This window comes from Protomyctophum bolini, assembly GCF_963924005.1.
Source record: "Protomyctophum bolini genome assembly, chromosome: 17".
Classification (NCBI taxonomy): domain Eukaryota; kingdom Metazoa; phylum Chordata; class Actinopteri; order Myctophiformes; family Myctophidae; genus Protomyctophum; species Protomyctophum bolini.
In genome coordinates, this window is record NC_137878.1 from 28629763 (window position 1) to 28657029 (window position 27267).

At 41.2% G+C, this 27267-nt stretch overlaps 2 protein-coding genes and 1 pseudogene across 4 annotated transcripts; 1 reads left to right on the plus strand and 2 right to left on the minus strand.

The window, feature by feature from the left end:
- Positions 1-635: 635 nt before the first annotated feature.
- LOC308331531 (XK-related protein 8-like) lies at positions 636-4337 on the minus strand. The gene is made up of 3 exons (XM_080786995.1): positions 3640-4337; positions 2658-2845; positions 636-2120 (listed from the first exon to the last, which is right to left on the minus strand). Exons 1-3 carry the CDS (start codon positions 3966-3968, stop codon positions 1363-1365), a joined length of 1275 nt encoding a protein of 424 aa, XP_080643121.1. The 5' UTR covers positions 3969-4337; the 3' UTR covers positions 636-1362.
- An 820-nt stretch (positions 4338-5157) lies between these two features.
- Positions 5158-11459, plus strand: LOC308332375 (annotated as a pseudogene). The gene is made up of 7 exons (XR_013966244.1): positions 5158-5313; positions 6896-7035; positions 8155-8218; positions 8673-8779; positions 8993-9210; positions 10245-10322; positions 10488-11459. The product of XR_013966244.1 is annotated as an uncharacterized misc_RNA (transcript).
- Positions 11460-12861: 1402 nt separating this feature from the next.
- LOC308331523 (serine/threonine-protein kinase Sgk1) lies at positions 12862-24809 on the minus strand. Of its 2 annotated transcripts, none has more exons than XM_080786985.1 (13): positions 24458-24809; positions 18179-18254; positions 17055-17133; positions 16906-16949; positions 16665-16722; positions 16473-16556; positions 16173-16304; positions 15966-16078; positions 15689-15812; positions 15460-15555; positions 14823-14978; positions 14511-14600; positions 12862-14406 (listed from the first exon to the last, which is right to left on the minus strand). In XM_080786985.1, exons 1-13 carry the CDS (start codon positions 24483-24485, stop codon positions 14239-14241), a joined length of 1248 nt encoding a protein of 415 aa, XP_080643111.1. In that variant the 5' UTR covers positions 24486-24809; the 3' UTR covers positions 12862-14238. The 2 variants fall into 2 exon arrangements, with proteins under 2 accessions (XP_080643111.1, XP_080643110.1); XM_080786984.1 differs by lacking the exon at positions 24458-24809 and adding an exon at positions 18908-19126.
- Between the last annotated feature and the right edge of the window lie 2458 nt (positions 24810-27267).

The following is a 27267-nucleotide window of genomic DNA, read 5'->3' on the forward strand; positions in this document are numbered from 1 at the left end:
ATATACACAAGTCAAACAAACAAAGGGCTATATTTTGTATGTTGATAGCCTGTGTTTATGAACTTGGAGTTTTAGAACGGTCTCTTGAAGACTTGAAGTTTCCTGCATAGCAAATGAGGAAAGGCAAAACATCTGTACTGACCTTGACCCTGTGTTCAGGAGAGTTTAGGGAAACTAACCAGGTTTACTTACAGTATACTACATCCATTTGTATTGGTAAATGTAATACATAAAGAATTTTTCCGCAATTTCCGCAATTTTTCCGCAATTCCCATTTCCGCAATTTCCATTTCCGGAATTTCCGCAATTAGCATTTCCGCAATTCCGCAATTACAATTTCCGGAATTTTTCCGCAATTTCTTATAAATTCTTATAATACCGTAAGTTTTACCCTAAACACACAAATAATATTTCTAGGCGTGTAGATCTTTAACTTCCAACTGATACTCAAGTAAATAAACTGTGAACCTTCAACCTTTTACTTCCAACTGATACTCGAGTAAATACTGTTTTGCAATCAGTGGTATTTGAACAAGTTATACAAACAGAGAGTATGTACAATAAGACATCATCATTTGGGAAATATCTTCAGTTAGAAAAATGTATTTGGCATATAACTTTTGGAATCCACCAGACACTGTCATACACTAACGTTCACCGGACACAAATTAATAAAGCTAATTATGATATCAGGAAGAAGATATCAGGACAGGAAAAGAGTGCCTTTCCTTACCGGATATAAGGATAAACCACTTTATGGCATAGTTTAAAAATGGCTGCTTGAAAGACATGGAAAGACTTTGAATCCTTCCTTTGAACTGAATATAATACATCCAAGTGTCATAAAGAAAGAAATACTGAACATATTTGTGTACCCAAACAACTGAGTGGCACAGCAAGCAAATAGGACAAAATTAAATAGTCAAGTCTGATGGTAGAGTCTACCAGGTAGACTGTACATTCAATGCTCTCTGAAAACGTAAACAAAGTTAAGTGATAGTAAAGTATACAGAATCATCCAAAAATACACAAATGCATAGTTTTTATGCAGTAGGATCTATCAAAAATAAGGTCATGTGCACTACAAAAGAGGAACATTTACATAATGTAAAAATAAAAACATTTGTGTACAAACAAATTATTAATTTTATACAAAATATATACATATTTTAGAATAAGCTTATCAAATAACAACAGCTTCTGTGTCTGCAAATTGGTATAGAACAGAACACATTTAACCTCTAAATATCATGAAAATACAGCATAAAAGACAAGCCGAGTTACACAAGACGGTTAGGAAAACTGTCCGGCATGTCCACAGCCTTGAAGTAGTAGTGCATGGTTTGGTTTGACACATTGTGGTTATACAACACTGCTGGCCTTGTGTCTCTGCGTCTTAAGAGGCCTTGTAACATCACCCGACTCCTCAGAGTAAAAATGAGTGGCATGATGGGCCATCCTCTTGTTGAACAGCTGAGAAGCCAGGGACTCATCCTGGATTGGGGAGTCTCTGAAGACAATATTTCCATCGGGTATCTCTTTGCCAAGTCCAGGTTCTCTCACCGGAGGCCGCCACAGCTTTGGGTGGAAGCAGCAGTAGTAGACGGCTTTGAAGACCAGTCCGAGGAGGTAGGTGACTGGCAGAGCAATGAACAGGACGGTGGCATAGCATTGTGTCAGGACTGGGTCCCTGTAGCACCACCAAGTGGCAAGCAGGATCCCTCCGTCCATAGTCATAAATGCATGGTAAATGATGCTCCTGCCCCTGGTACTCCCCTCTGCCACGTTGAACCAGCTGAAGTACCAGATGAGACCTATGGTAGCTCGGTAGAGCCACTCCCCTGCAGCGCTGTCCATGAAGTATGTCTCCTGACGCCAGGCCCAGAACACAAAGACAGGCCACAGCAGGAGGAAGTGGGCAGCGATGTAGTTGGGCAGGACAGAGGCGAAGAGGGCAATTGTTGCCACGCGTGGGGCAATCAGCAGCAGGTTCCACAGAAAATAGACCATGGAGGAGCCCCAGCCTTGCTTAGCCTTGTCTGGGAGGAAGGAGCGCAGGGAGCGGTGATAGTCCACTACCATCCAGGCTATGGAAGTGGTTGATGCAGCAACACTCACACCTACAAAATGACAGTTGAGCCATAAGTTTCACACCAGAGGTCCCAAGGGGCATTTTGATTTTGATCAAAGAGCATAAAAAAAAAGATACATCCACTCATATTGTCTAGCAACTAAGCATGTATACACAGCACTAATTAACACAGGAACACCCTGACAGCAGGGTGGTATTACCAGGTCTATTACCTGTTTATAGTACTAGGTAACTACTTTTCAACCAAAGCTACCAACTTAAGAGTGGGTAATGATAATAAGTTTGGGAAAAGACGCCGTGATGAGAGAAAAGAGACAAGACATACAATGTCCATGCAGCAGAAGAGAATTATTTCATGTTTTTAACCAGTAACCCAGCTTTACACACATGAGGAAGTGGATATGAGTTATGACTATATGTCTTTGCTGTGTTTGTTATCAGGAACAGGAAGCAAGCAGCAGTTTTCACAACCATGATACTTCTATATTGTTTTTGTTTTGTCTATATTTCTGCTTTTGAGTGAAAGATTGCAGGGGGGGAAAGCGGAAGATATATATATGCTTACACTGTACAGTCCAGGCCTTGTTGGTGTGAAGCATAATATAGATCATGAGGGTAAGTTGAGGAGCGCTCTCACAGAAAGTCTCGATGAGCCGGAGCATGCTCAGGTCATGTATGAGGTACACAGCATACTCTGAGCCCTGCTCCTTCCGCCACCAAACCCGGAAGCCTTGCCATATGGCAGAGATGTGCCTGCATGGATAGTGTAAGAAAAGGTGTATTAAAGACTCAAGTAATAAATGAAGGGTATAGGGCCAGGATAAACATGCTCTTAAACAGCATGCATTCCCTGTGCAAAGTGCTTCAATTTAATCAAACCTGTCAGCTTTCCTTCATCATATTACAATATAGGCTATATGCTTTTTACATGGCACTACATTTTCTTTTCACTGAAACGCTGCACCTGTCAAATACCATAGATGCAGGTTTAAGCTGACTGTGTGTCAAGTTTAACACGACTAACATTAGACAGCTAGAGTCTAGCTGTCTAATGTTAGACCAAACAAGCTGTAGTGTAAATAATTTTAAAGTTGATATGGAGGAACTGCTATTTGCTTGTGACGTCAGTAACCTAACCAGTTCCAGTTCCAATGATTTCCAATAGCCTACCATAACAAATCACTGTCAGTTAATCACAAGGTGGTTACTACAACAATCACATCCATAGCTTGAATATGACATCATAATAATAACATTAATTTCAATAATTTGAGTAGGACCTAGTTTGGACCTAGTTTAGTACCGTTAACTTTTAGCTTTTCAAATCCAATTAGATGAGTGATTGGTTGGTTCTCAGACTGTCTGAGTCTGTCAGTGTCAGTCTGTTACGGGAACACAAAATCCCTGATTACTTCGTCACTAATGGTAGTAAGGTAGGCTACTCATCACTGGCCTTGTTTACAAAGTTACTTACGAAATGCAATGTAATGTATGTATGACACATACATTGCATTTCCTAAGTAAACATAATGTATCCCTAACGTTACCTGCAAAAGAAGCCGAGCTGGAACACATGTAGAAAGCACGAGAGTTTCAGTCGGTTTCCAAAGAGGAGCACGGTCCCCGGTGTCTGCGCGCCATCGAAGCCCTCCAACTCGCGGTCGTACTTCAGCCAGAACCAGCTGAACATCTGGACCACGACGGAGGACAGCACCATGAGGCCGACCAGCACCCCGAACCACAGCACGTCCCCGCGGCAGTAGAACTCCACGGCGACCCACACGTCTGCGCCCCAGTCGAAGAGGAAGGTGCACACCCCGATCACGGAGAAGGCGAAATCGAGCCACGAGTATTTGGAAAAAGCTGGATACACCATTCTGTTTTTTCATAAAAAAGTTTAGAGTGGACTGAGTCACTGAGTGATGAATGACGAGCTACCTGTTAACATGAGCTAACATGACTAGCTAATCCCCCCCGCGCTCGCTCGTGTGTACCGCTATCTTCTCCATGCGACTTTCTTCAGTCCGTTAGGGGGGGTGTATAACTTACATTTCGACATGTTTGACAGACCACGTATATCTACTCGTTAAAATACATTGCGATGTGTCGAGTATTCTGCTCATTTAACTGCGATAAATGTATTAGAATGTTACTACAACACTAGTACACGGAGTTCGACGTGAACAGGCTGCTATGTTTGTATTCCGGCGGTCGGTTGAACAACAATGAACGACGACTGACCCGACCCCGCAGTGACACGACTGGCCTGCATCAAAAGTTAGTAGCTGGCTATGGCTATAGTCCCTCCCACCATCTACATGTATGCTCCCACCAAAAGTGCTGTCCAGTGTCCACTCCATGCATGGATGAATCTTGTCTTGATGGTTCGATGTATACACCTATAATAATGTAACGTCCGTCCGTCCGTCTGTCTGTCTCACCTGGACTGACTTCGAATAACAAATTGTCATTATTGCACAGTACACAGGTCACAGGTGAGACAATTCCATAACAATGCAACTTGACGTGAATTGAATATTCCCAATGGAAACAACAAACAAGCCAATATAATAAAGTATTCAATCAATGAAAAACATGTTTTACAAAAACAAAAGAAGCCTAATGCCTAACAATGGACAAAAAAGAAATAAACATTAACATATCGGGTATATATAGGTTGTTGATTGATTGATTGAATACTTTATGTACATGTCACGTAGAGATAAAAAGGGATAACACAAAAAAGTCATGGGGAATTGTTTCATAAACATAAAATAACACCAAAATGTCAATATCATCAACAAATATAAAACGACATGTGTACATAAGTAGAAAACGGGGGAGGTGTAATGTTAGCTCATGTTTACTTTAGGCATCATTTCTGTGACGTTTCTAGGGTCGGTCAGGTGCGTTTGTGAGGTTTAATAGGGTTTTTATTTTAGGCATAGTTTTTGTGAACTTGGCGCCACCTTGGCGACACCAAAGAAAGAGGGAGACACAAAGCCACGCCCATCCATATAACTCACGTGTCTTGTCTGTGTGCCGCTCACTCACTCACTGCCTCTTCCTCCGGTGTGTGTTTGACGGACTCGACTTCACACACAAAGCAGGGACATGTCGAGAGTATACATTGGAAGATTGAGCTACCGAGCCAGAGAAAAGGACGTCGAGAAGTTCTTCAAAGGCTACGGGAAGATACTGGAAGTCGATCTAAAAAACGGGTAAGGTTGAAATTACGTGCTATTGGAGCAAGAAAGCGGGGGGAAAAGTTCATTATAGTCGGTAGCGTTAACGTTTAGGCCTCGGCATGTGGGCCTTGTTTCACTGCAGGCCTCGTCAGCACCACACACACGGAGCACGGGCTCACGCACCACCTTTTGCCTCGACAAAAGCTGCACATTTTTGACGATCTGCAGTTCAAAATAGGGTTATATGTGCCCACAAATGCCGTTTTTGTTGTTGCGCGAAACGCTCGCGCGACTATGCCTACATTAACCAACAAGCCTGGCTTGCTAACCCGTGTGTGTGGGAGGGGGGAAATGTTGTTTCCACAAAGAGATTCAGGCAAATAACATTACTTTTGCGTTTGCTGTAAATTGAAGAAAGGGCCACACGGTACACTCACTGCATAGTGAGTTCCTACAGCTCTTCTTGACCGGTGGTAGTATACTAGTAGTAGCGCTAATGCTATTGAGGCTGTGTGGGCATGCTAACGTTGTAGCTACTTGCTGCTATATAGCCTGCTGCTGTGAATGATACGTGGCCATGTTGTTGTACAGCCAGTCAGGATACAAAGACAAGCGTGCGTTATTACATTTAACATCATGCATAATGTAATTTAATGAAACCGCCTTTTGACCAATTTACCGGTATCGGTGATGTCTGCTTAACCACTTTATCCCTATTGATTATTTAAAAAAAACGGACCTACGAGGTTAGATCTATTTAATTATCACAAAAAGGGGGGGGGGCGTGAGGGTGACATTGTTGAAGAACAACATTATTTACATTTTTGTTATTTGTATTTCGTTGGCCTGCGGTTTTTCGCGATTTCATTACAAAATGGACATCTGGCCTAGTTAAGACTGATGTTTTAGAGTTCACAGAATTATGATGGTTACTGACTTGTGCTTTCTTTTGAAATGTACCCACTCTGCATACTATTACTGAATGACATTTTCAATCGTGGTCTCTGGTCTCGCTTACAACGTAAGCGTACATATGTAGCCCCAGGTTCTATGTTCCCCACCATGCAAAAAAGGTTCTTTGTTCCCCACTTAGAATAAACCTAAACCAGAAACCTAACCTAGTCATTTTAAGACTAAAATATGTATTTTAGCAACTTAGTGTTACTTTTAGTAGCAAATTCAAGATTTAAGATCAGTCTTTGAACAATCCATTGACTTTAACACTGGCATAAAATAAACTAAAACTTAATTGCTCAGACTCTTCAACAAAGATGGCAAAAAAACGTGGAACATAGGGCTGACCCCCCCCCCCCCTCACGGCCTACCTTTAACGTGCTGCATATATTTTATTTTATTAAAATTTATTTTATTTTATTTTCGTGTGTTTACTTGTTTTCCTCAATTTTCTTTTGCATGTCTGTATATTATGCTCTATGATGCACTGGTTCGATCTTGGTCGTTGGAATGTGCTATAATACCAAATATAGGTAGATTTGGAGACCCCTTATATTTTATTTTGTATTGCATGTGTTTGCACTGGTGTGTAGTGTGCACATACACTGTTGTTGTTGTTGTTATTAACATTGAGCTTTTGGCAAAATCCTCTATCTTGAAGGTATGGGTTTGTCGAATTTGATGACCCCCGTGATGCAGATGATGCTGTGGATGACCTCAATGGGAAAGACTTGTGTGGAGAGAGGGTTATAGTCGAACACACCAAGGGCCCACGTCGAGATGGAGGCTATGGTGGCGGAGGTGGTGGTGGAGGAGGAGGAGGAGGCGGAGGAGGGGGTGGTGGTGGTGGAGGAGGAGGCGGAGGAGGCGGAGGAAGGAGTAAGTTCTCATTAAAATGTTACTTTTGTAGTTTAAGTTTTGGGAATAAATGTGATTGTGGAGGGCTTTTCATCCACTTCAGAAAATCATTGTTAAATCAATTAAAATACTTGCATGAATTTTAAACATGTCCTTGGTGGCTGATGTGCATTCAATTAATATATTAAAAACATTTTACTATAGCTATCTTAACTATTGGTACAACCTACATTATTCACTTTTCAATTTGAAAAACCTCTCCACATTAAGTGCAATTTAGTAGTAAAGAGGAATTGGTGGTCTTTCATGTGTGACGCACTATTTTGGGCTAATTTAGCCATTCACTGAGTTTGTTGATTGAATTAGCATACAGGTGTGGCAAAGCTTTCAGTTAGGGCACCAAAAAAAATAAAAATATGAACATTTCTAGCACTTGAAAGTAAGGATGTGCTCTTTTGTTTAACAAATTATTACAATATGGTGCATGACATTTCAATATTGATGACTGTCTGCTTCAGGTAGTTTATCTGTCTTGCTTTATCTGCCAAACAATAGTCTTTGACCATGAGGAAGTACCAAGTTCAACTGGGTTGATATAGTTACATACCAATACAGTATGTTAGTTGATGGTGACTTTTTTGTGTGCACAAGGGCCACCAATGACTTGAAATGATCATGGGATTCCATATACTTGGTCTCACAGTGAAATCACTAATATAGGACCATGTAATGTTTTGAATGTGGAAATGTACATGCTTGCTGATGGGTAGACAAATGTCTTGATTTGACTAAAACTGTACATTTACTTTTAATTGTGATGAAGTATCTTGTAATCTGTTGCTGTTTTTTGTTCAGGATTTTTTAATTTTATTTAAAATGTCAATATAACGGTAAAGATTTAACAAAGAACCTCAATGTTTTAATTGAAAGAGTCCTTTGCTGACTGCCTGCCCCTATTGCTGGCCATGGTGTCCCTTTCCAAGAGTGTGGTTTGACCATTCTGGGCCCCTGGGCAGACCAAAAAAGGGAGCCATTGTGAATGAAGACCGCTTTTCCCATTAGGCCCAGGCCGGGTGGTGAGGATACCATGGGTTTAGGAAAACAGATGTGGGTTCAGCTCTTATAGGTGCCTGAAAAAAGAACTTGTTCTTATGAAAAAGTGAAATGTTTAGTAGATGTGGTAGTTTAGAAAGTTGCTTTAGTTCACCGTAAGTACTTCAGAAATTGTTTAAATATGTTTTGTCTTATTTCACTGTCTTAAAGTAGAGCAGGGTTATTTAGTCAATGCTACCACATTTTAATCAATATAGATTGTTAACCATAGGCCTTAATGATGTTCATAAATAAAAGGTTTCGTCGTCTAATAGGATAGATGAGCTAGTCTTAAATTGTAATGAGTTGTTTTTATTTCACATTTTTATGTAGCTCTATCATCTTTATTTTACCCCTTTTTGTTTGCTTTCTCCCAAATTTATATGGACATTGTTTCTAGTGTGTAGCTTGGAGTGTAGTATTGTTAACCATGTCTTCGTTGGTCTCATGTCCTCATTTTTTCTGGACTTCCTTCTTTAACTTAAAAGGTGGATATGGGCGTGGAGCAAGGGACAGATACGGCCCACCTACACGGACAGATTATCGCCTCATTGTTGAGAACCTTTCTAGTCGCTGCAGCTGGCAAGATTTGAAGGTATGTGGGCAAGTCTCTAATCAAGTCTTACGTCAAGCCTTTTTTAAAGCGTCTTAAATGGAATTTAAGTTCAGTAGTAGTTTAAGCAGTAAATGTACAAATATACAATATGTCCACTGATGGATAATTGCATTAAAATGGACTCTAATCCAAATTCTAGAATTTATTTAACAAGTTGTAATCATGTAATTCTTGTTTTCATCCACTCATTAGGACTATATGAGACAGGCGGGGGAGGTGACTTATGCTGACACCAACAAGGGCCGTAGGAATGAGGGAGTCATAGAGTTCAGGCTGTATGCTGACATGAAGAGGGCCCTGGATAAGCTGGATGGCACAGAGGTGAACGGCAGGAAGATCCGGCTTATTGAGGACCGTCCTGGTGCCCGACGTTCTCGTCGCTCCTATTCCCGTAGTCGCAGCCGCTCCAGGTAAAGAAATCACAAATGATGGTTGCCATTAAGGATTTGAAAAAAAGTTAAATCAACTATTTTTGACTCATGCTCATCTCGACTCAAAATGGAAATCATAAAATAGTTTTCCCTGTGGTTGGCTGGACTGCGGTGGCTTTGACGCGTTATTATGGATCCCGCTGCCATTCTAGGAAATCCCTGCTGTTGACGAGGTTGGCTGCATTGATCTGTGGGGGTGTGCTGGTTTTTTTAAGCGGTGGAGAGCCGCTACTCAGACAGTTATTCTTATAGCAGTTGGCCGTGTGCGGAGAACTGTCGAGAGCTATTGTTTGTTAGCATAACAGCAATGGGCTGCTGCTCCTCCAGTGTCGCATAAAAGTGACATCACTGTCGAGTCCTTGGTATCTTTATAACCAGCTTCAGCGTACATCCGTGCTCCTTCCGTGTCTCATAATAGTGACATCACTGTCGAATCCTTGCCATCTTTATCCTGGCCTCTCGGCATGCGTTCAGCGTCGCTAGTACAAGCTGTATTTTCTTCACGCTCGCGCTTATGAAACTAAACGGGATTATTTCATGTCAACATTCAAGTACAACTATCAGAAGATAACCCAGCTTGCCCAGGTAAAGTAATGAGTCACTCTGCAAGTTTAAAGTTTTCCACCTGTCCAACGTCATTTCTGATACAGCCGTGTGTCGCCTGTTTACAAAACATATATATTTTATTAGGGGTTTGATGCAAATTCTAAACATATGGGTGCAGCTGCAGAAGTTGTGTTGCTTAAAGGAATGCATAGTTGCGTTCTCAACTGCTGTGTTGCACACAAAAAAGAGGAAATCGATAAATGGCCTTGACTTGATTTGCCAAATACCATAGTTGCCTTCACAATCCTGTTAAGAATGGACCTGCTTCGTGCACAATATGAGAACAAGGGAAATGTGATTGTGTACAGTGCATTTCATACAGTGTAATTAGTCATGAACATTTTTAATGTTCTTCGTGGGACCACAACAGTATTTCTAACCAAGACTTATTCCCGGTTGGTTCTCAGGTCTCGCTCCAGAAGCCGCCGGTCTCGCAAGAGTCGTAGTCGCAGTGAAAGCAGCAGTCGCAGTCGTTCCCGTTCCAGGTGAGAGACCACAGTAGAGAATGGTACAAAGGAAATGCCTGTTAGTATGTGAATTTCTACATGCATGGAGCAATTTTTAACGTGACAAACTAAGTGGCATAATGGCAGAAAGTAAATCCTTTAGCTATTAAGACGTTTTGATTTACCAAGTTGTCTTGTCCCCAGGGACAAGGCTTCTCACTCCCGCAGCCGCTCTCGCAGTAAGAAGAACAAGAAGGGAAAGAAGGAGGAGGAAGAGCGCAGTAATGGTGCTCACAAAACCAAGGATAGTCGCAGCCGTGACGAAGGGCGCAGTCGCAGCAGGAGCCGCAGCCCAAAGAGCAAAAAGAACAAGAAAGACGGAAAGAAGAGCCGAAAAGATGAGTCGAGGTCCAGATCACGATCTCGCTCCAGGTCTCGATCTAGGTCAGGCGTCAAGGATCGTCCTAAAAAGTCCAGCGCCAAGGGCGATCAGGCAAAAAGTGATGAGGAGGGAGGCGCTGCTGAGAAAGGCTCTCGTTCTCGCTCACGCTCCCCTGTTGAAGCCAAGCCCAGAGCCAGATCAAAGTCCAAATCTAAATCAAAGTCCCGTTCCCCCTCACCTGTTAAAGCCCGATCCCCATCCCCGTCCCGCTCAGAGTCTCGCTCCAAATCACGCTCCCAGTCCCGCTCACGGTCTCGTTCCCGTTCCTAGTCCTGAGATGGGACTGTCCTGCCATGAGCCCTTATCCTGTCTCCCTGTTCCTTTTACATTCCCCAAAAATCCTTAACCATGTGTCGTTTTTTGTTTTTAAATATGTGTAGAATACTATAGGCTACACTCGGTTGCTTGATGTCTCTCATGCAAATGCTTCTCCATTTTATTTTATTTTTTATTCAACATATTTTTCCAGTAGTGTTCTCTCTTATGGAGGTGTTTGACATAACGGAATGACAACTAAACAGTTAGTTTGGGACATAACAGGTGGAGAGCTCAATTTTTGTACATTTAAATGGATCAAAAATATGCTGATGCTGTAGTGTCTTAGTATGTTCATCGCACATACAAGCATACTATTCTGTTGATGTGCTCGTGGGATCCGTTTTCATACTGTGATATGCATCACCTTTCGTGAAACATTTTTATCATTTGCATTAAATAAAGATTAATGCCTGATCTAGATTTGTCTATTTCACTTATTTGAAGATGAAGATATGTTTATGTTAATATTACGTGTGTGTGTGTGTGTGTCTGTCACCCATTTAGGCCTGAGGCCGATTCTAAAAACGCCTCTAAATCCTGACCTAAGGTTTCTGAAAAACTTCAAATATTTATATAGCAGAATCAAAATGTTTACATTTTTGAATACTGTACAGAACCCAAATATTAGTTCCCGATCTGAGTTGGTAAAACACCAAAATGCGTTCCCGCCCAGAATGGGTTAAACACAGTAATATTGTGCTTGTAGGCTGCCTGAGTGAGTATTACTGCTTAATACTGTTGTATGGTCGTTTGAATTATAGTTTAAATTTGGCAATGTGTTGGTTGGGATGAAGTGAGTTGTAGCAGCTGTTTCTCGCCCTTCCCGTTTGTATGCCACAGCCGGCGAGAACTTCTGGGAACTCGGATTATGTAGCCGTCTACTGCTAAGTTGGTGGTCAACGGGACCCCTGTGACTTCACGAGACGTGACACCTGTCAATTGCAAAGACACCCGATATAATTTGTGTGGGCGCATGTGTACCCAGTACCCACCCATTTGAGGCCTAGACGGTAAATTCCTATATATATACCGGTAGCCACTTTTCCAGGTCATCACATTTGTGGTGATGGTTATGGCCATTTTTAGTGTTTGTACAAAACAAGTGTTTGCAATGGCTTCAGAATCCTGAAAAAACTAGTTTTACCCCTTGCATGCTACAAAATGTTGCCTGCAGATAGGTTAGCACCAACTTTTAGCTGCTTTCCCCTAGGGAAACTGAATTTCAATCTTTGTGAGATGTGTTTTTTGGTAAGGAATTTATTGCCAGATTGGACATTTGTCTGATATTGATAGGACCAAATACACTGACTTTTAGGCCAACGCTTCCCTCTAGTGGTGACAACTGGCAGTCTCAATCTCTTGCCAGCTTGAGTTAATTTTCTATAGGCTGATTTGAAATAAATTTTGGAAGTATTATAAAAGTAAATTTTATATTTCAAGATATTTCATTACCACGCATTGTGGTCTAGTAGATCGGCTATTTGAAAATAGCCTAAATATAACATTTAAATGGTTAAACTTTTCCTTATTTTATCATCCCAGGAAAGGACCCCACTTTGAGAACCACTATTGGCGTAGGGTTAGCAAAACCCGATAAAGGTTTTAGTTTTTTTTAGATACCCCTACCCAAGATAGGACAAAGCACAACCATGTTTTTGTTCATAACTTTAATGTTTTTTACGGCAAAATGTGTGTTTGCGCTATTTGGTTAATGTTTGGATCCCAATACCGAATCGAGGCTTCTCCAAAAGGGACCGTGTCACATGTTTCGCAGAATGTCAACATTCATGACATAAATAACGCAAAGATACAACATAAGAAAATAAAGATAATTTCATTAATATCACTTTCCATCTTTGAAATGTACACTTAAACACATGAACATAATTTCTATATATGTACATACGTGTATAATATAAAACTATTATAGCAGATTCTCTCATGTTTGCCATAAAACGGCAATCACTTTCACTCGAAAACAAAAAATTGTATTGATGAATGTGCTATCATTACTGCAGACCTATTATTGCTGGTTAGACTGTATATCGCGTTCTCTGGATTTATGAACATATTTCAGCAAGTCTGCAAACGGCAGATATGTTGACTATCTGGTATGAAATATGAGCACATATTTTAAACATACAAAAATAAGACATACCCTTGCACAGGCCATACTTCTGAACAGGTGTACAATTTGAATTGGAGTTAAGAATTTGTAAGATATAAGATTAGATACAAGGTCAAAGTGAACTGAATGGCTGTTACTAGAGAAAGGAAAACCATTTAGTTGAAATTAAATAGTTTGTACAGCTTTTTCGGTGTATGAGGGAAAACTGGTCAGTAAAATTGTTTGGTTTGGTTGAGAATTGTTTGGTCCATTCGATAATTATCATCACTAATATAGAACACTGAACTTTTAAATTTGTTCTAAATTCTAAACCAAGAATAACAGTTGGAATAACAGTATATTTGAACCCTTATTCCCTCAAGTGCAATTGGACATGGAAAGTTTACATGGAAATAACAATAAATCCAAAGTGAATCTTGACACAAATAATTATCTTTCATATGCATCCCATGTTCTGAAAAGTCTCATATTTTACTTTGATAAAGCTGGTTCTTGCCAAGCTACAGTCCACACTGCCTTTAGTACCTCAGGCACTTAATGTACTTAATTTCACAGTCACTTCATCTCTTAATGTCACATCATCATCATAATGTCTGAGGTCCATAGCCATCACAGAGCAATGTCCCTTGAGTACAAAAGTGCATTTCCAAACTTGGCACACCCTTTATCAGTCATGGGGTTGGAAGTGGAAAAGTAAGCCGTTGATGTTGAGAGATGACAGTCTTGTGCAATCTCCACACATAATGCTCACAATCTTTCAAGAACTCCACACAAATACTTGTGTCTGTCAAGTCATTGAGATCCTGGTAACAGGCCATGTATGATCACCCCTACGTTTTCCCCTCCATCGTGCTCCCCATACTGCATAACCAAACCAAGGCAGTGTTTGTCCTGAGCTCAAGCCTTTTCCATTTACTTGTGCGTATTTTGTATTCTGTCCATCTGCTGGCCGATATTAGAAATGCATGTAGATCCCCAGGTCTGTTTAGTCCTGTGTTGAGGGAAATCCTCTGCTGTTACAGTCAGAAATAGAGAACGTGTCAGAGGCCCGGTCCAACTGAAAAAGTTCACTCGAAGTAGAGCTCAGCAGGAGGTCCATATGAAAAGCCTGGGAAAGCTCCAGCAGCCTCCTTGACGCTGTTTGTAATACACAGGGAGTCTGTGTTGCACAGAGATGAGGTCACGGGGAGGAGGGTAAACTCGGGGTCGAAGTGTTTGAGGTCGGTAGGGCCGTACTGTGAAGACAATGATGATAACACATTAGAGACATGCATGCAGTGAAAACAATCCATCATTAAGTGCTTTCATGTAGGCATTTCATTTCGATATGTAAACTTACCACTGCGGGGGCAAATGGAGGTGTGATCTTCCTCGCCATCAGGTCGTCCCAGTTAATGGGAGAGAAGAAGCAGTGGAACTTGAGCTCCAGCTGTCGGACGACAAAAGAACGATATATAAGACCAGGAAAAAACGGCTTGCTTTAACTTAAAAAGGTATCAGGATAACCTTTTTTATAAGATCACATTTTTAGACCATTTGATATTAACTGCACTAACAATGTGTGCAGTAGAGTAGAGTAGAGTAAAACTTCCTAGATCTGCATCGTCACAAGTAAAGGAAGTGGTAGCAAGGTGCAGCAGAGTAGACTTACAAAATCCTCTTTTGCTCCCAGCCTCTTGGTACGGTCTTTCTGCAAAAGCCCCTCCAAGATTTCCCTGCCTGCGTTGGACACATTGGGCTTGAGCGCTGGAGCCTTGTTCAGGATGTTATTGTACATCTCAGCTGTATTACGACTGTAGAATGGGGGCTGTTTGGGGAGAAACAAAATTAAGTTTAGAATTATATTGCCAATCCCAATGCATTTTTCCCATAGACATTTCAAAAAGTATTTATTTAAAACCTTTTTAGCGTCGTACGAAGCCAACTGGAGTCGTGACAAATCATGACAACAAACACAATATTTTGGACTAAACAAATAATTACAAAGAAGAAAAACAACAACAAAAAGTGTTGTAACGTGCCGTTTTTATTCTTTGTTTGGCCCAAAACATCATTTTCATGATTTGTCACAACAAGAGTTTGCTTTGTCCGCGGCGTAAATGTCTTTAAATAAAGACTTTCTGAAAAGTCTATGAGGAAAATGAACGGGGATTTATTTTCCGGGTCTCTCGAGGGGGCACCATTTACCATTCATTTATGAAAAAACAAAGAAATGAAAATGAAATCGATAGAGAGACGATCCGGCAAAACAAATTCATAGGGCATTGTAATAAGTGATTTTCACTCACCAGTCCATAGAGCATCTCATAGAGCACACATCCCAGGCACCACCAGTCAACAGTGCGGTCATATGCCTGCTTCTGGAGAACCTCAGGAGCCAGGTACTGTGAACAGAAAGAAGGGAAAACATGGTCAACCATGGTCCATTCTACACCAAATCTTATCATTAATCATTACTTGTAGTTCCTGTTGTACATTTCAAGGGTGTACTGTACAAGTATACAGTATGTTCTGTACCTCAGGGGTTCCACAGAAGGTTGATGTGGTGTCGTTGGCTTCCACGCCCTCTTTACAGAGACCAAAGTCTGTCAGAACGATGTGACCCTGTGAGTCCAGCAGGATGTTCTCAGGCTTGAGATCCCTGTAAAGTACAAGGAATAATGATCACTGCAACTTATCTGAACAAATTGTCACCATTTCTTGGTCCAAAATCATCCTGCACTCGTTTCTGCTCTGTGTGTAAATGCCCACTAGGGGGTACTGTAGACTGGTTCATACATAGTTAGTACCATACCTGTAAACAATATGCAGGGCGTGGAGGTAGCCAAGTGCACAGGCAATTTCAGCAGCATAGAATCTTGCTCTACACTCAAGGAAGACCCTCTCCCTCTGAAGATGGTAGAAGAGCTAAGGAGAGTGAAAAGTGTGTTTTAAAATCTATATGAAACGTTATTCTGACCAGACACAATTCTGTGTGTCACACTGAAGAGATTTGGCTTACTTCTCCGCCATTGACATAGTCAAGAACAAAGTAGAGCTTCTCTGTTGTCTGGAAGGAGTAGTGTAGCCCCACCAGGAACGGATGTTTGATATTCTTCATTAGCACGCTTCGCTCTGCCATGATATGCTTTTGCTGAAAGGAGAAGTCAAGGGGGGTAAAAAGATGAGAAAATATAATTTGCAATTAAATTAACAGTGTCTCTTTAAACAATTTTTTTGTCTCCAAAACATTGGTTCAGGGTGTGAAGAAAATGGGTTTGTGGCAGCCTATGGCAGCAGGCTAATGTAATATACGACTGACCTCTTTCTTTTTCATGATGATTTTCTTCTGGAGGACTTTGATAGCATAGTACTGGCCTGATTCCTTGTGTCTAGCCAACAGAACCTGTAACCACGCAGACAATGTCAGCTTGTGCACCACATAAACTGTGATAGAGATTTCATGAACAGCTGGTGAGCAGATGAAGAGTTACACAATCAGACAGATGCTCACCTTTCCAAAGCTGCCTTTGCCAATGATTTTGAGGTAGTCAAAATCACAGGGTTTGATCCTGAAGATGGACAGGAAAATAACAAACATTAGGATTACACTGGTATAGAGAGACAGAGTTGTATTTGAACGATGTTCTCACACACATGCGCACACACACACACACACACACACACACACACACACCAAACCTACCACACCCCACACACACACACACACTATAAAAAACTATTTCACCACTTACTGAGTCTCCTCAGCCAGTGACGTTCTTGATTCCAGATGCAACATCTGAACAACATGAAAGGAAGAAATATTAAAAAAAATACAGTGCTCTAAAACAAAATGTATAGCAATTATCGTATCGAGTTCAGTTACTGTGCACATTATGCTCACATGGTGGCTAGGACCTTCATAATCCTCCAAATCTAGATTTAGATTCTCGTCAATTTTCAGAAAGTTTGTGACGTCAGCACTGGGGAAAAAGGAGATCAATCCGAAGGTTAGGTTATTGCTATTTTATTATGTTTTATTAAGTGGATTATTAAAGATGTCTTTTAGCACTATATGGAAGATAACATTAAATGATCCGACATGGATGTGTTTATTTGGTTTGCAATAGGTCTGGTCACAGTGAAATCACAAGTTTTGCCCTTGTGTATAATGGCAACATGATGTTCAATGGCCTACACAGACTTATGCTGTGGGCCTATGGACCAGTGACAGACGGTCCGGTTCAGGACAGGGCAGACTTGATGGTATAATAAGACCTTAACCTGCCTGAGACTGCTATAAAGTTGCTGTCCCTAAACAAGAACAGTATAGAATAGGACTTGTCTACACACAAGTAGCCTACTGTGGTATTTTCTAATTGCTAGATAGTGGACACAAGGTTTGCTCTTGTTGTGTAATGACAACATGACTTTCAATGGCCTACAGACTTAAGCTGTAGGCCTATACATATGGACAGATCCAGGACAGGTCAAGTCACAGACGTGATGGTTACCTAACCTGTCTGAGTGAGACAGCTAAAGCTGCTGACCCTAAACAAGGACAGAAGAATAGGACTTGTCTACAACTACTGCAGTATTTTCTAAGCGTATACATTCTAGATATATAGTGGCTGTGCTGGAATTTTCCGCTGTACCGGACATCGTCCTGCATGCGGGGATGTTCAGAATGATGGGTCAACCCATATCATGTAATAATTGAATTACCGGTTTATCCTCGCCCCGGGAACATAGGCTAAGGGATTTACTGAGATGATTAGGCGCTGCAAAAGGTCAGCGCGCTTCACGAACTATTCTTACACCTGCCTTGAGATTAGTCTACTTGTCATGGAATGTGCTGTGCAGCCAAAACCTAATGGTTGATTGGTTTGCCAGTGTGCTAATAATATATATTATAATATTACAAAAAATCCATTCAGTTAACATTCAATTCATTATTTTTTTCTTTCTTTTTTTTCTGAACGTGATGAAGAATAACAATGCATTTTAAGAGCTCATCTGTAGACTCACTGTTGACAGATGTTTGGCGTTGATACCAGCTTCTGAATGAAGTCGTTCAGTCCCATTTTTCTCTCCTTGATGAAAGCTGCGAATGGAGACACATCAATGGAGAGCATTAACGGCCAAAACGTCACACACTGCGTCTCATATACTCCCATTCAAAGCAATACATTATAATAGCCAGGCTTCGCCGCTTCTTCGCATTGGACTGAAAAATGTCACTATGAAATAATGCTACAATACGATTTCATGTTGTGTTTTTAATCTGCTATTTTGTAGCCTAGTTTTACATTATATTAACTGCCGCTGTAGGCTATGCTATTGTAATTAGTAGCCTATTACTAATTTGTAGGCTAGCCTATATTTTCGGGATGCGTTATGTTATGCTGCAGGCTTCAAGGCTTGTGTTATGCAACCACCACGAACGATACACGATTTGGCCACTATATAGGCCTATAGCCGCGATGGGCGAACAGGGATATTCAACGTTCTACTAGAATACAAATTAACATTTGGTTAATATAAAGTAATTTAGAGTTTAGAGCACTCAAGTTGCACAGACAATATTAATATTATTTTAACATACATTTTTAACCCTACAGTTATAATGGACCACACAGTCACAGAATAGCCTATAAGTCTACGAAAACAAACTCCACCATCAGCAACTAGCAATAGATTTCTCAAGTCGAAGATATCATTTTAAGACTAACGTAGGCAGGTATAATATAGGCTCACCGGCGAGAACGCCTACAATTCCTCTCATTTTGCAGTAAGTCAGTTCTTTTCCAGCCTCAGTAACTGCCATGATGAGCGAAAAATATAATCCACCAAAAAGGAAAACAAAGTTCTGTAGCTGAAAAAACAAAACAAAAAAACGTTCTCCTAGAAAATTAAAGGTGCTACTATAGCCTAGTCTATATGTCTAATTGGCCCACTTCGCTCTTGTGGGGCAGACTGACTACAGTTCTAAATGTTGGCCAGTGCGCGACAGGCACTCGGTTATTATACGGAACACGTGGTATCGGAGGCGAAACATTACTGACATCACTCGTGTAACCAAGGCAACTGCCAGAGAAGTGATGTCACGGGATTCCGCAGCTCTGTGGTTTGACTGCAGGCGGCGGCATATAACTCTATGGGAGGCGGGCGGAGCTGACGAAGAGCGCTCACCGCATAGACGCCCCCTCCTCCTAACTTCCTTTCTCTCCATGGAAATGTTGATGTACAACCTTACTGTGATAATCTTCCCAGAATCACTACTGTAGGCATAGTCACATTATGAATTATGAAAAGGGACAATATATGGCTATACCCCAGATGACCAGTGAGCAGTGCAAATAGACTGCATCTTTAATCTTTGCCTAACCTATAGGTCCGTTTCACGAAGATGAGGGCAAATATATGTTTTATGCTTAATGGTGTTGTCACGGTGTCCCACTTTTTGAGCATGTCATGTTAAAAGAATGACTGATTATAGTTCAAATAAAACATGCACACAAGCACTGAAGTTTGTGCATGTTCCCATGCAATTAAATAATAAACAAAATCCCTCTTTGTCCTCTGCACTGCATGTGGTAACTCACAAGGAGTTCTATCTGCTCACATGGCCTAAGAGATGGCCACAAGAAGTCAAGATCATAGAAGTACCATGGTAAAGTGAAATTATATAAATGCAATTAAATCAATATGACATCATGTTCATTTAAGCCCACATAATTATCTGACCAGTTGTGCAGATGTGGCCCTTCTGACACCGATAAGTTATATAACTGTGCCATAATAGCACGGCCTATACAGCATGCACAGAAAGAAAAAAAACCTCAGTGTTAATGTAACTCTGTTGTACAAATGTAACTAAATGGTTCCTTCATTTGTAAACTCTTTTTTCTGTGTTCAGTGTTATATAAGACAGAGACGAACACTCAAGGAATCAACCTTTCCTACTGTAAATACTTGTACTGCAGGTGGCTTCATCCTTAAAGTATACAGTATGTCTGTCTGAAGTGTCACTTTTCCTCTGTTTGAAATTGGCTTAACCAGCAACACCTGAAAAGCGACCTGATGGGACATCCTGGTTTGCCTCTCATGTGACAAGTGACAGTCATGCATGTTTTAAAGGAAGCAACTCAAGACTTATTTTGACCGGTAGTTCTTGTTTTGGCAAAGAGGAGCTGAAGTATTCTATTGTTGGCTGCATGACCAAAGAACAGAGTGAGCTCACTGATCAAGAATCCATGGTCCAGAATTATTTACATACCTCTTCCAGTTCAACGACACAGACTCCACATGGCATGGCTTATTCTCCAACCCCAGTTGCATGAAAAGCCTTTATGTCTCATGTGTGTCATGAGTCATGTATCGCATACCCTGGACATGATTAGGGACGTTCCACGGAACAGTATATAATTTATGTTTCACTTCCACCTATTGGTTGCAATTTATTTGTATGCCTTGTATGTTTGAGTGTGAAACAGAAAGTCAGTTACAGCTATATGCTTCAGTGGTACTTCCGTAAAATATTAATATTATTATGCTATCACATTAATAATACTAACTGTTTTTGCAATGATATAATATTATTAATTAGTAATCTTATATATTTAGAGGATTTCCTTCTCAGTCAGTATCATCAATAACAGCAGTAGGCTAATGAATGACAGAAGCTTTGCAATTGCATTATTGCAGTGTGCAATGGGTTTGGCATACGTGCATGTGTTTGGTGCAGTGACGGCGTGTACATTGGTCCGACTCGCCACATTACTAACCCTGGCCCTAACCGCACACGAAGCCGTGTAGTCGGGAGTAATGGGATGTCAGAGTTGTGGGTAGTCCACTCCTCTGTGTGTTTTTTACATGAGTCATACAAATTGACCAGCATCCTCCTGTCTGATTTAATAATGAATTGCATTTTTATAGCGCTTTTCTATGCACTACGTGCCTACTCAAAGCGCTTACAATGGTTCATTCATTCATACATTGGGAGGTGAAGCGGCGAACAGTCGACGCCAGCGTCCTCACTTCCCACATTCACACACCAATGGTGGCAAGCTCACACCGACCAACTCATTGGAGGCAATGTAGGGTTCAGTGTCTTGCCCAAGGACGCTTCGACATGTAGACAGGAGGAGCCGGGATTCGAACCGACCTGCTCTACCTCCTGAGCCACAGCCGCCCTAAATTAGAAATTATACCGTCTCTGCAATGCTTTTCTTTTCACTAATAATCATAGTCGTGTTATTGTCAAGTCAGTACCAGCTTCTAGATTAATTTCTGCATATATTCTGAAATTTTAAATGAAAACTAAACTGAAATGAGCAAACGCACTTTGTAAACTAACTGAAACTAACACAGTGACAGATGCCCTTCCTATCTTAAAGACAATGGCATGGACTTGGCAAGTTTTTATTTAACACCTCCTCAATAGATTCCCCACTTTCTGTCACTGTGAAATTGTGCGAGTGGTGCCAAGTGGGCAGGTGGTAGAGGCGCTCCTTCCGTTTGTAGACTGCCCATGTGTGTTACCAGGAACTGTGTCAGCAAAGCCAATACAAGCCTCTAAATTTGACAGGGAGCCATGATGCCATCTATTATCACGGTTACTACAGTGTGTTGCCTTGGCTACAAGTAGAGCTGGTGTGTGGAGACTGGGAGATGGAAGTTGATATTTGCATAAAAGGCGAGGCTGTGCCTAGATCCAGGGTCAACGGATGAGTCACATAGGCAAGCAGGTCCTGGGTGACCACCATTTCTAAAATCTGAACTATAGCCTGAAGAAGGTCAGTAGACCGAAAGCTTGCAGCAATAAATTGATTGTGCACAGATTTGAGTGTGAGGAGGCTTTCTTTATTTTTTCATTGCTATACTTTTGTGACTCCAGCACCTCATCTTTCATAGTAGTCGGGGGTTTTTTACATTTCAAATCTGAACTATATTGACTGCATGGGTTAGACTTAATTTCCATCCAACACAGTCATGGCAGTTGCGGTGTTAGGTAATAGATCTGCAGGAAAGTCCCAAGAGTCTTTCACTTGTTTGACCCAATAAATTAATCTGTCCATCATCCATGCTTTCTTTTTTAGCTCTGACGTTACTGATGTCTGCCTTTTTCTAAGCCAGCCTTGTTCACATCCTCGCCACAGAACCATAAACACACAGGACTGGAGGTTGTGGTCCTATTGCTCTGCTTTACAGTCCCTGGCCCCAGTAAGTGGTTGTACATTTTGTCCCAAACAGTCACAGTAGAAGTAGTACCGGACTCTTTCCCTATCAGAAGATGACTGCCTTTCACATCAACACAGGACATTTGCTGCTGTTCATAAATCGGCACTGTCAGATATAAGCAACTTAATATGTGATGAGTGATGACTCACACACTGATGTCAAATCAGTGGCATTATATTCAGGAAAGCCATGAGTAAAATTAATCTAAAAATGCCACACAAATGGCAATCATTATTACCACAATTCTGCCATTTCCGCCCTACACAAACATTAAGGAACCCATTGACAATGAATGGAGAATTTGTGTCATGTGTCTGAGCAAATGGGCTATTTCCGTCCTACACAAACATCAAATTCCCATTGACAATGAACGGAGAACTTTAGGTCAGTGTCTGAGCAAATTGGCTTAGTGTATATTATTTTCGTCCTAGACATTAAATTCCCATTGACAATGAAATGAGAATTTTACGTCATAGTGTCTGAGCAAATCAGCATAGTGTATATTTTACTATACATGATGATGTACGATGATAGAGCCCCCCTCACTTCACACAGGTGTGATTGTGAATAGCTAAATTATAACATCTGGAGAGTGTGTTCTTCTAGGTGCAGCCCCAGCACTGCAGCAGATAAGACTGTAAAAGGACATCCATGCCTCAGCAGGTTCCCTGCCATTACAGAAACACCCACGGCTCAGTGAGTGGTGCGCAGCAAAGTGGTTGCAGACAGAACAAGCCCTCTCATTCATTCACAATTCTAAACTGACTGGTCGTGAACAAGCGTCTCTCTAGGCCGCCCTCAGATGATCGAGTCCCACTGGATCAACGAGCGGCGAACTTATTTTCTTTACTATTCTTACCATTTTGCAATCAACTGACAGCATACAATTATACTGTATATAAATTAGAAGTCTTGACATGCCTTACAACATCTTTATAATATTGTATTATAGGGACCTATGGGCATGGCACAAGTGTGTACCCTACTCGTGCATTCTCATGCTAGGTTTGATGTTTTGCTGTGCATGGATGTATTTGAGAATGATCCGACTCCTATCTCCTTGGCCCTGGTTGTCAGGACTTTCAGCTCAGTTGAGAAATGAAATAAATAGGAGAGTGGGCTATCCAGGCCCAGGCATGGACATTGAACAATACATTATACCACTTGTTCTCAACATAGTACTATCCAGGGACCTCCAGGGCGTACCAGGGAGTCCCCAGCTAAATGAGTGACAATTAGGAACCAAATTGACCATTACTTGGGGTCATATAATATGGGGGTTCATGACCTAATGCAAGTATGCAAACCTTGCTGACATTAGGCCCATAGGGCAGGAGCCTATCTACTGTTTATGTAGCGTGAGGCAGCTTAATGTACAAGTACACCCCCTGGACATGACGCTAGTATGTCACAGAGACTTACCCCCATTCCAACCCTTAATGCTCAGTGCGAAGCAGGTAGGCATCGGGTCCCATTTTTACAGTCTTTGTTATGACCCAGCGGGGGAATCGAACCCCAACCTCCAAATCTCAGGGTGGTACTGGGCGGACACTCTATAACCACAAGGCTGATGAGCTGGACATTGAGGGGGTACCAGGGAGTCCCGAGCTAAATTGATAGTTAGGAACCAAATGTACCCTTTCAGGTCTGTAAAATAACTGAGGATCTTACAGAGTAGATAGGGGTCATATAAAATGGTGGAGGGAATGTAATAATACAATCAATAAAACAGTGAGAGAGAGAGACATACTGTACACACACAGAACCTGGCAAATGCACAGGTTCACAGATTGGAAGACATGCATGTAAATAAGTCAACAGACGGACATATTTAGGATTCAAAGTCACACAATGGGAATGCGTATGTTACATCCAATAAGGGGCACAGTGAGATAGGAGATAAAGAAAGTAAATTAAATCTAAATGATGAGCTTGCATCAGAAAACTGAAGCAGGCCTAAATTGCATGTTATCCTTTTACTGCTTTACCACTGAGATCCATGGTTGTCAACGTCAGCTTGCTATTGTACACATCACAGAGATAATGAAAGGAGCCCCCACCTACCTATGAAAGATTTCTTGCCGGTCTTCATGTCCTCTTGTGCTGTGCAGCCTGTGTATTCCCGTGATTACATGCAAAGTGTTATGATCTGAGACGGCGTTTCTGATGAATGTAGGTATGTGTGTCAGATTCTGAATTTCCTGATGGCTTAGAGCACAAGACAGATGCCTCTGACTTCTGCTGCTGTAAATCCACCTTTTCCTTAATAGCACTCCTCTCTCTCTTTCGCTCTCTCTCTCTCTGTGTCTCGCTCTCTCACACTGCAGCACTGGCCGAAATAAAGTCTATTCAATCACCATCAAACGACTTTCTTCATCGCAATTCCTCCTGCTCCCTTTTTCCTCTGCCTCTCAGGTTCTTCTCTCCCCTCTCACATGCAGAGCTGAAACAATGACACCATATAACTGAAACCAAAGCGCTGTGACGCACCTGCTCCCCCCTCTCTCCCCCCCCCCCCCCTTCTGTTCTTTCATCTATACCTGGGAGCCACAGACAAAACAAAAGCAGGTGTCTTGTTACAAGCTCCCGTGAGTACGGGTGTCCCACCCGGGGAAAGCCGGTTCCTATGATACAGAAGTCACCTGTGGAATACAGGGAACAGGCAGTACCTTTTTAAAAGAACTAGCTTTAACTGCCTGCTGGTTGTCGGCCCCCATAACTTATTTATTTTCCATATCTGAAGTAAGGTTATTATAGTATAACACACACACACACACACACACACACACACACACACACACACACACACACACACACACATACTGTATGTCTTTACTCTTACTTTGTCAATTTGGTCAAATTTGTCAACACAAATTATCTTCACAAACTAAAATGGAATATTTCTAAATCATAAAAATTGAACTAAAATGAACTGAACAGAACATTACAGCGCTATAATAACTGTGCTCTGAAGAGGCTGGTTATATGATCTGGTTAGCCATACTGACAGGTCTGATTGCTTTGTTAGCTGACAGCCTTGGGCTCTAGGCCAGTGTTACACTGAGTATTATCTGATGGAGAAATGTGGTCTGTAGGGTTAGTCTTAGTCATTCATATAAGATAGGTTAATCAGTGTGAAAATAAACCATAGACAAGACAACAAGACTGATAAGTCAAGTCAATATTTGGTGAGTCACGCAATGTGATAAATTATGTTGCTTGTCCTTCGATGCTGGATAAGAAATATTTCATCAATATGCACTTCCCTAACTAATGGATTTGCCATGCACTTATCTCTTAAGAAATATTCTGCAGAAAACGAATGTGTTCCCACATGCAGTGGAGGTATGACTGTGTACTGTGTTGGCTAGATGCTAGACTAGCGTATATTGACAGGCGTTGAAAACAATGAAATAATTAATGGTTTCTTGCTGTTGTCTCACTCAGACTGACTCAGTATTCCTTGCGTGGTGTCCTAAGTTCAGCTCACTCTGCATTTTGCAAATGAGAATGATAACATGGCCTGCCAATGACAACGGTTGAAATGTTGCCAGGGGCAAAGCCTTTATTTATTTGTGTATAGTGTATACTGTGTGCTAATGTATAGATGAACAGTCAGGAAATGGTGTGTGATATGGGTCTGTGTGTGTGCAGTAAAAGCATTGCTGCTTGTACGTGCAGTTGTTTTTACGATAAACTGACTTTGTTGTTATACATTCATTATCAAAAGCTTATGACTAGGGTTGTCCCGATCCGATCACGTGATCAGAAATCGGGGCCATCACGTCATATCCATATCATGATATTAGACTGGATATTGTGATATGGCATAAGTTTTCTGTAAAAATATAAATATCGGATCGGGAGAAATCGGTATCGGCATTCGGCAGATACTCAAAATCAAATGATTGGAATCGGATCGGGAGCAAAAAAACGTGATCGGTACATCTCTACTTCAAGTTCTGACCAAGGCTACTTGCATGTACTGTATATGCCTTGACGCATTCAACAGTCTGCCTCTATTGATATTGAAAGTGTTGCACCCAAAACAACAGCTCAAACAAAGTTGTTAAAATTCATATTCATTCATTCAGATCAGGAACCTTGAGAAATCAATAAAAGTCTTACTTTGAATCTGAATCTGAATATCGCAGGCCTATGTCATAATTGTTATATGCGTACACATGTACAGACTACAGACAGTATGCGCCACGTCTGGAAAAAAATATAATTTCTAGATCCGCCTATGACCTTAACATATGGGTACATTGTTAAACAAACAGTTTAACAATGTAGAGAACAGTAGTGACTATGATGTCAAATCCCTCTGACTCTGCAGATTTGCATGTAAGTCGAGTGTGAGCCAACTAGTTGAAGTGAAGGCTGGCGATATGAGTTCAGTTGTGATATAATGCTGGAGAAAAGTCAGTCATACAGTGGTTCATTATAATTTACAATTACAATTTAGCCTTGAGCCTTTGTATACGCTTTATACCTTATTGTAAGGTCGTCGGGGCTAGGGCGAATGTTGGCTGGTTGAAGACCAAGCGAACTGCGGCAAATAATAATTAGATGAGAACTAATCAGTTCCCAGGAGGTCAGATTAAATGACCAGTGTAGACTCTGTCAACAGACAACCTGACCCCATGCACTCACCTGTTGCTATCTTTAGCCTTATAAGCTGGTCATATATGATCAGGAGCAGGAGCAGTGTTGTCATCTATCAGTTAGGATCTAGGAACAGGGTTGACTGGAGAGACTGCACTGAGGTCTCAGACTAAACCAAGATTGTATCCGTATGTGTACAGTCAACTTAAGCAGAACAAACTTTTGACTGATGAATCTGTCTAGAGTCTAGACTACTATAGCAAATG

Coding starts and splice junctions, on each gene's coding strand:
- LOC308331531 (XM_080786995.1), bottom strand. CDS start 3,968: ATGGTGTATCCAGCTTTTTCCAAATACTCGTGGCTCGATTTCGCCTTC. Junction 2,846..3,639: donor CAGCTCGGCTTCTTTTGCAG/GTAACGTTAGGG, acceptor CTATCCATGCAG/GCACATCTCTGCCATATGGC. Junction 2,121..2,657: donor CAAGGCCTGGACTGTACAGT/GTAAGCATATAT, acceptor GTCATTTTGTAG/GTGTGAGTGTTGCTGCATCA.
- LOC308331523 (XM_080786984.1), bottom strand. CDS start 18,977: ATGGCAGTTACTGAGGCTGGAAAAGAACTGACTTACTGCAAAATGAGA. Junction 15,556..15,688: donor CCTTCTGTGGAACCCCTGAG/GTACAGAACATA, acceptor TTCTGTTCACAG/TACCTGGCTCCTGAGGTTCT. Junction 14,979..15,459: donor ATGAGATGCTCTATGGACTG/GTGAGTGAAAAT, acceptor CTCCCCAAACAG/CCCCCATTCTACAGTCGTAA.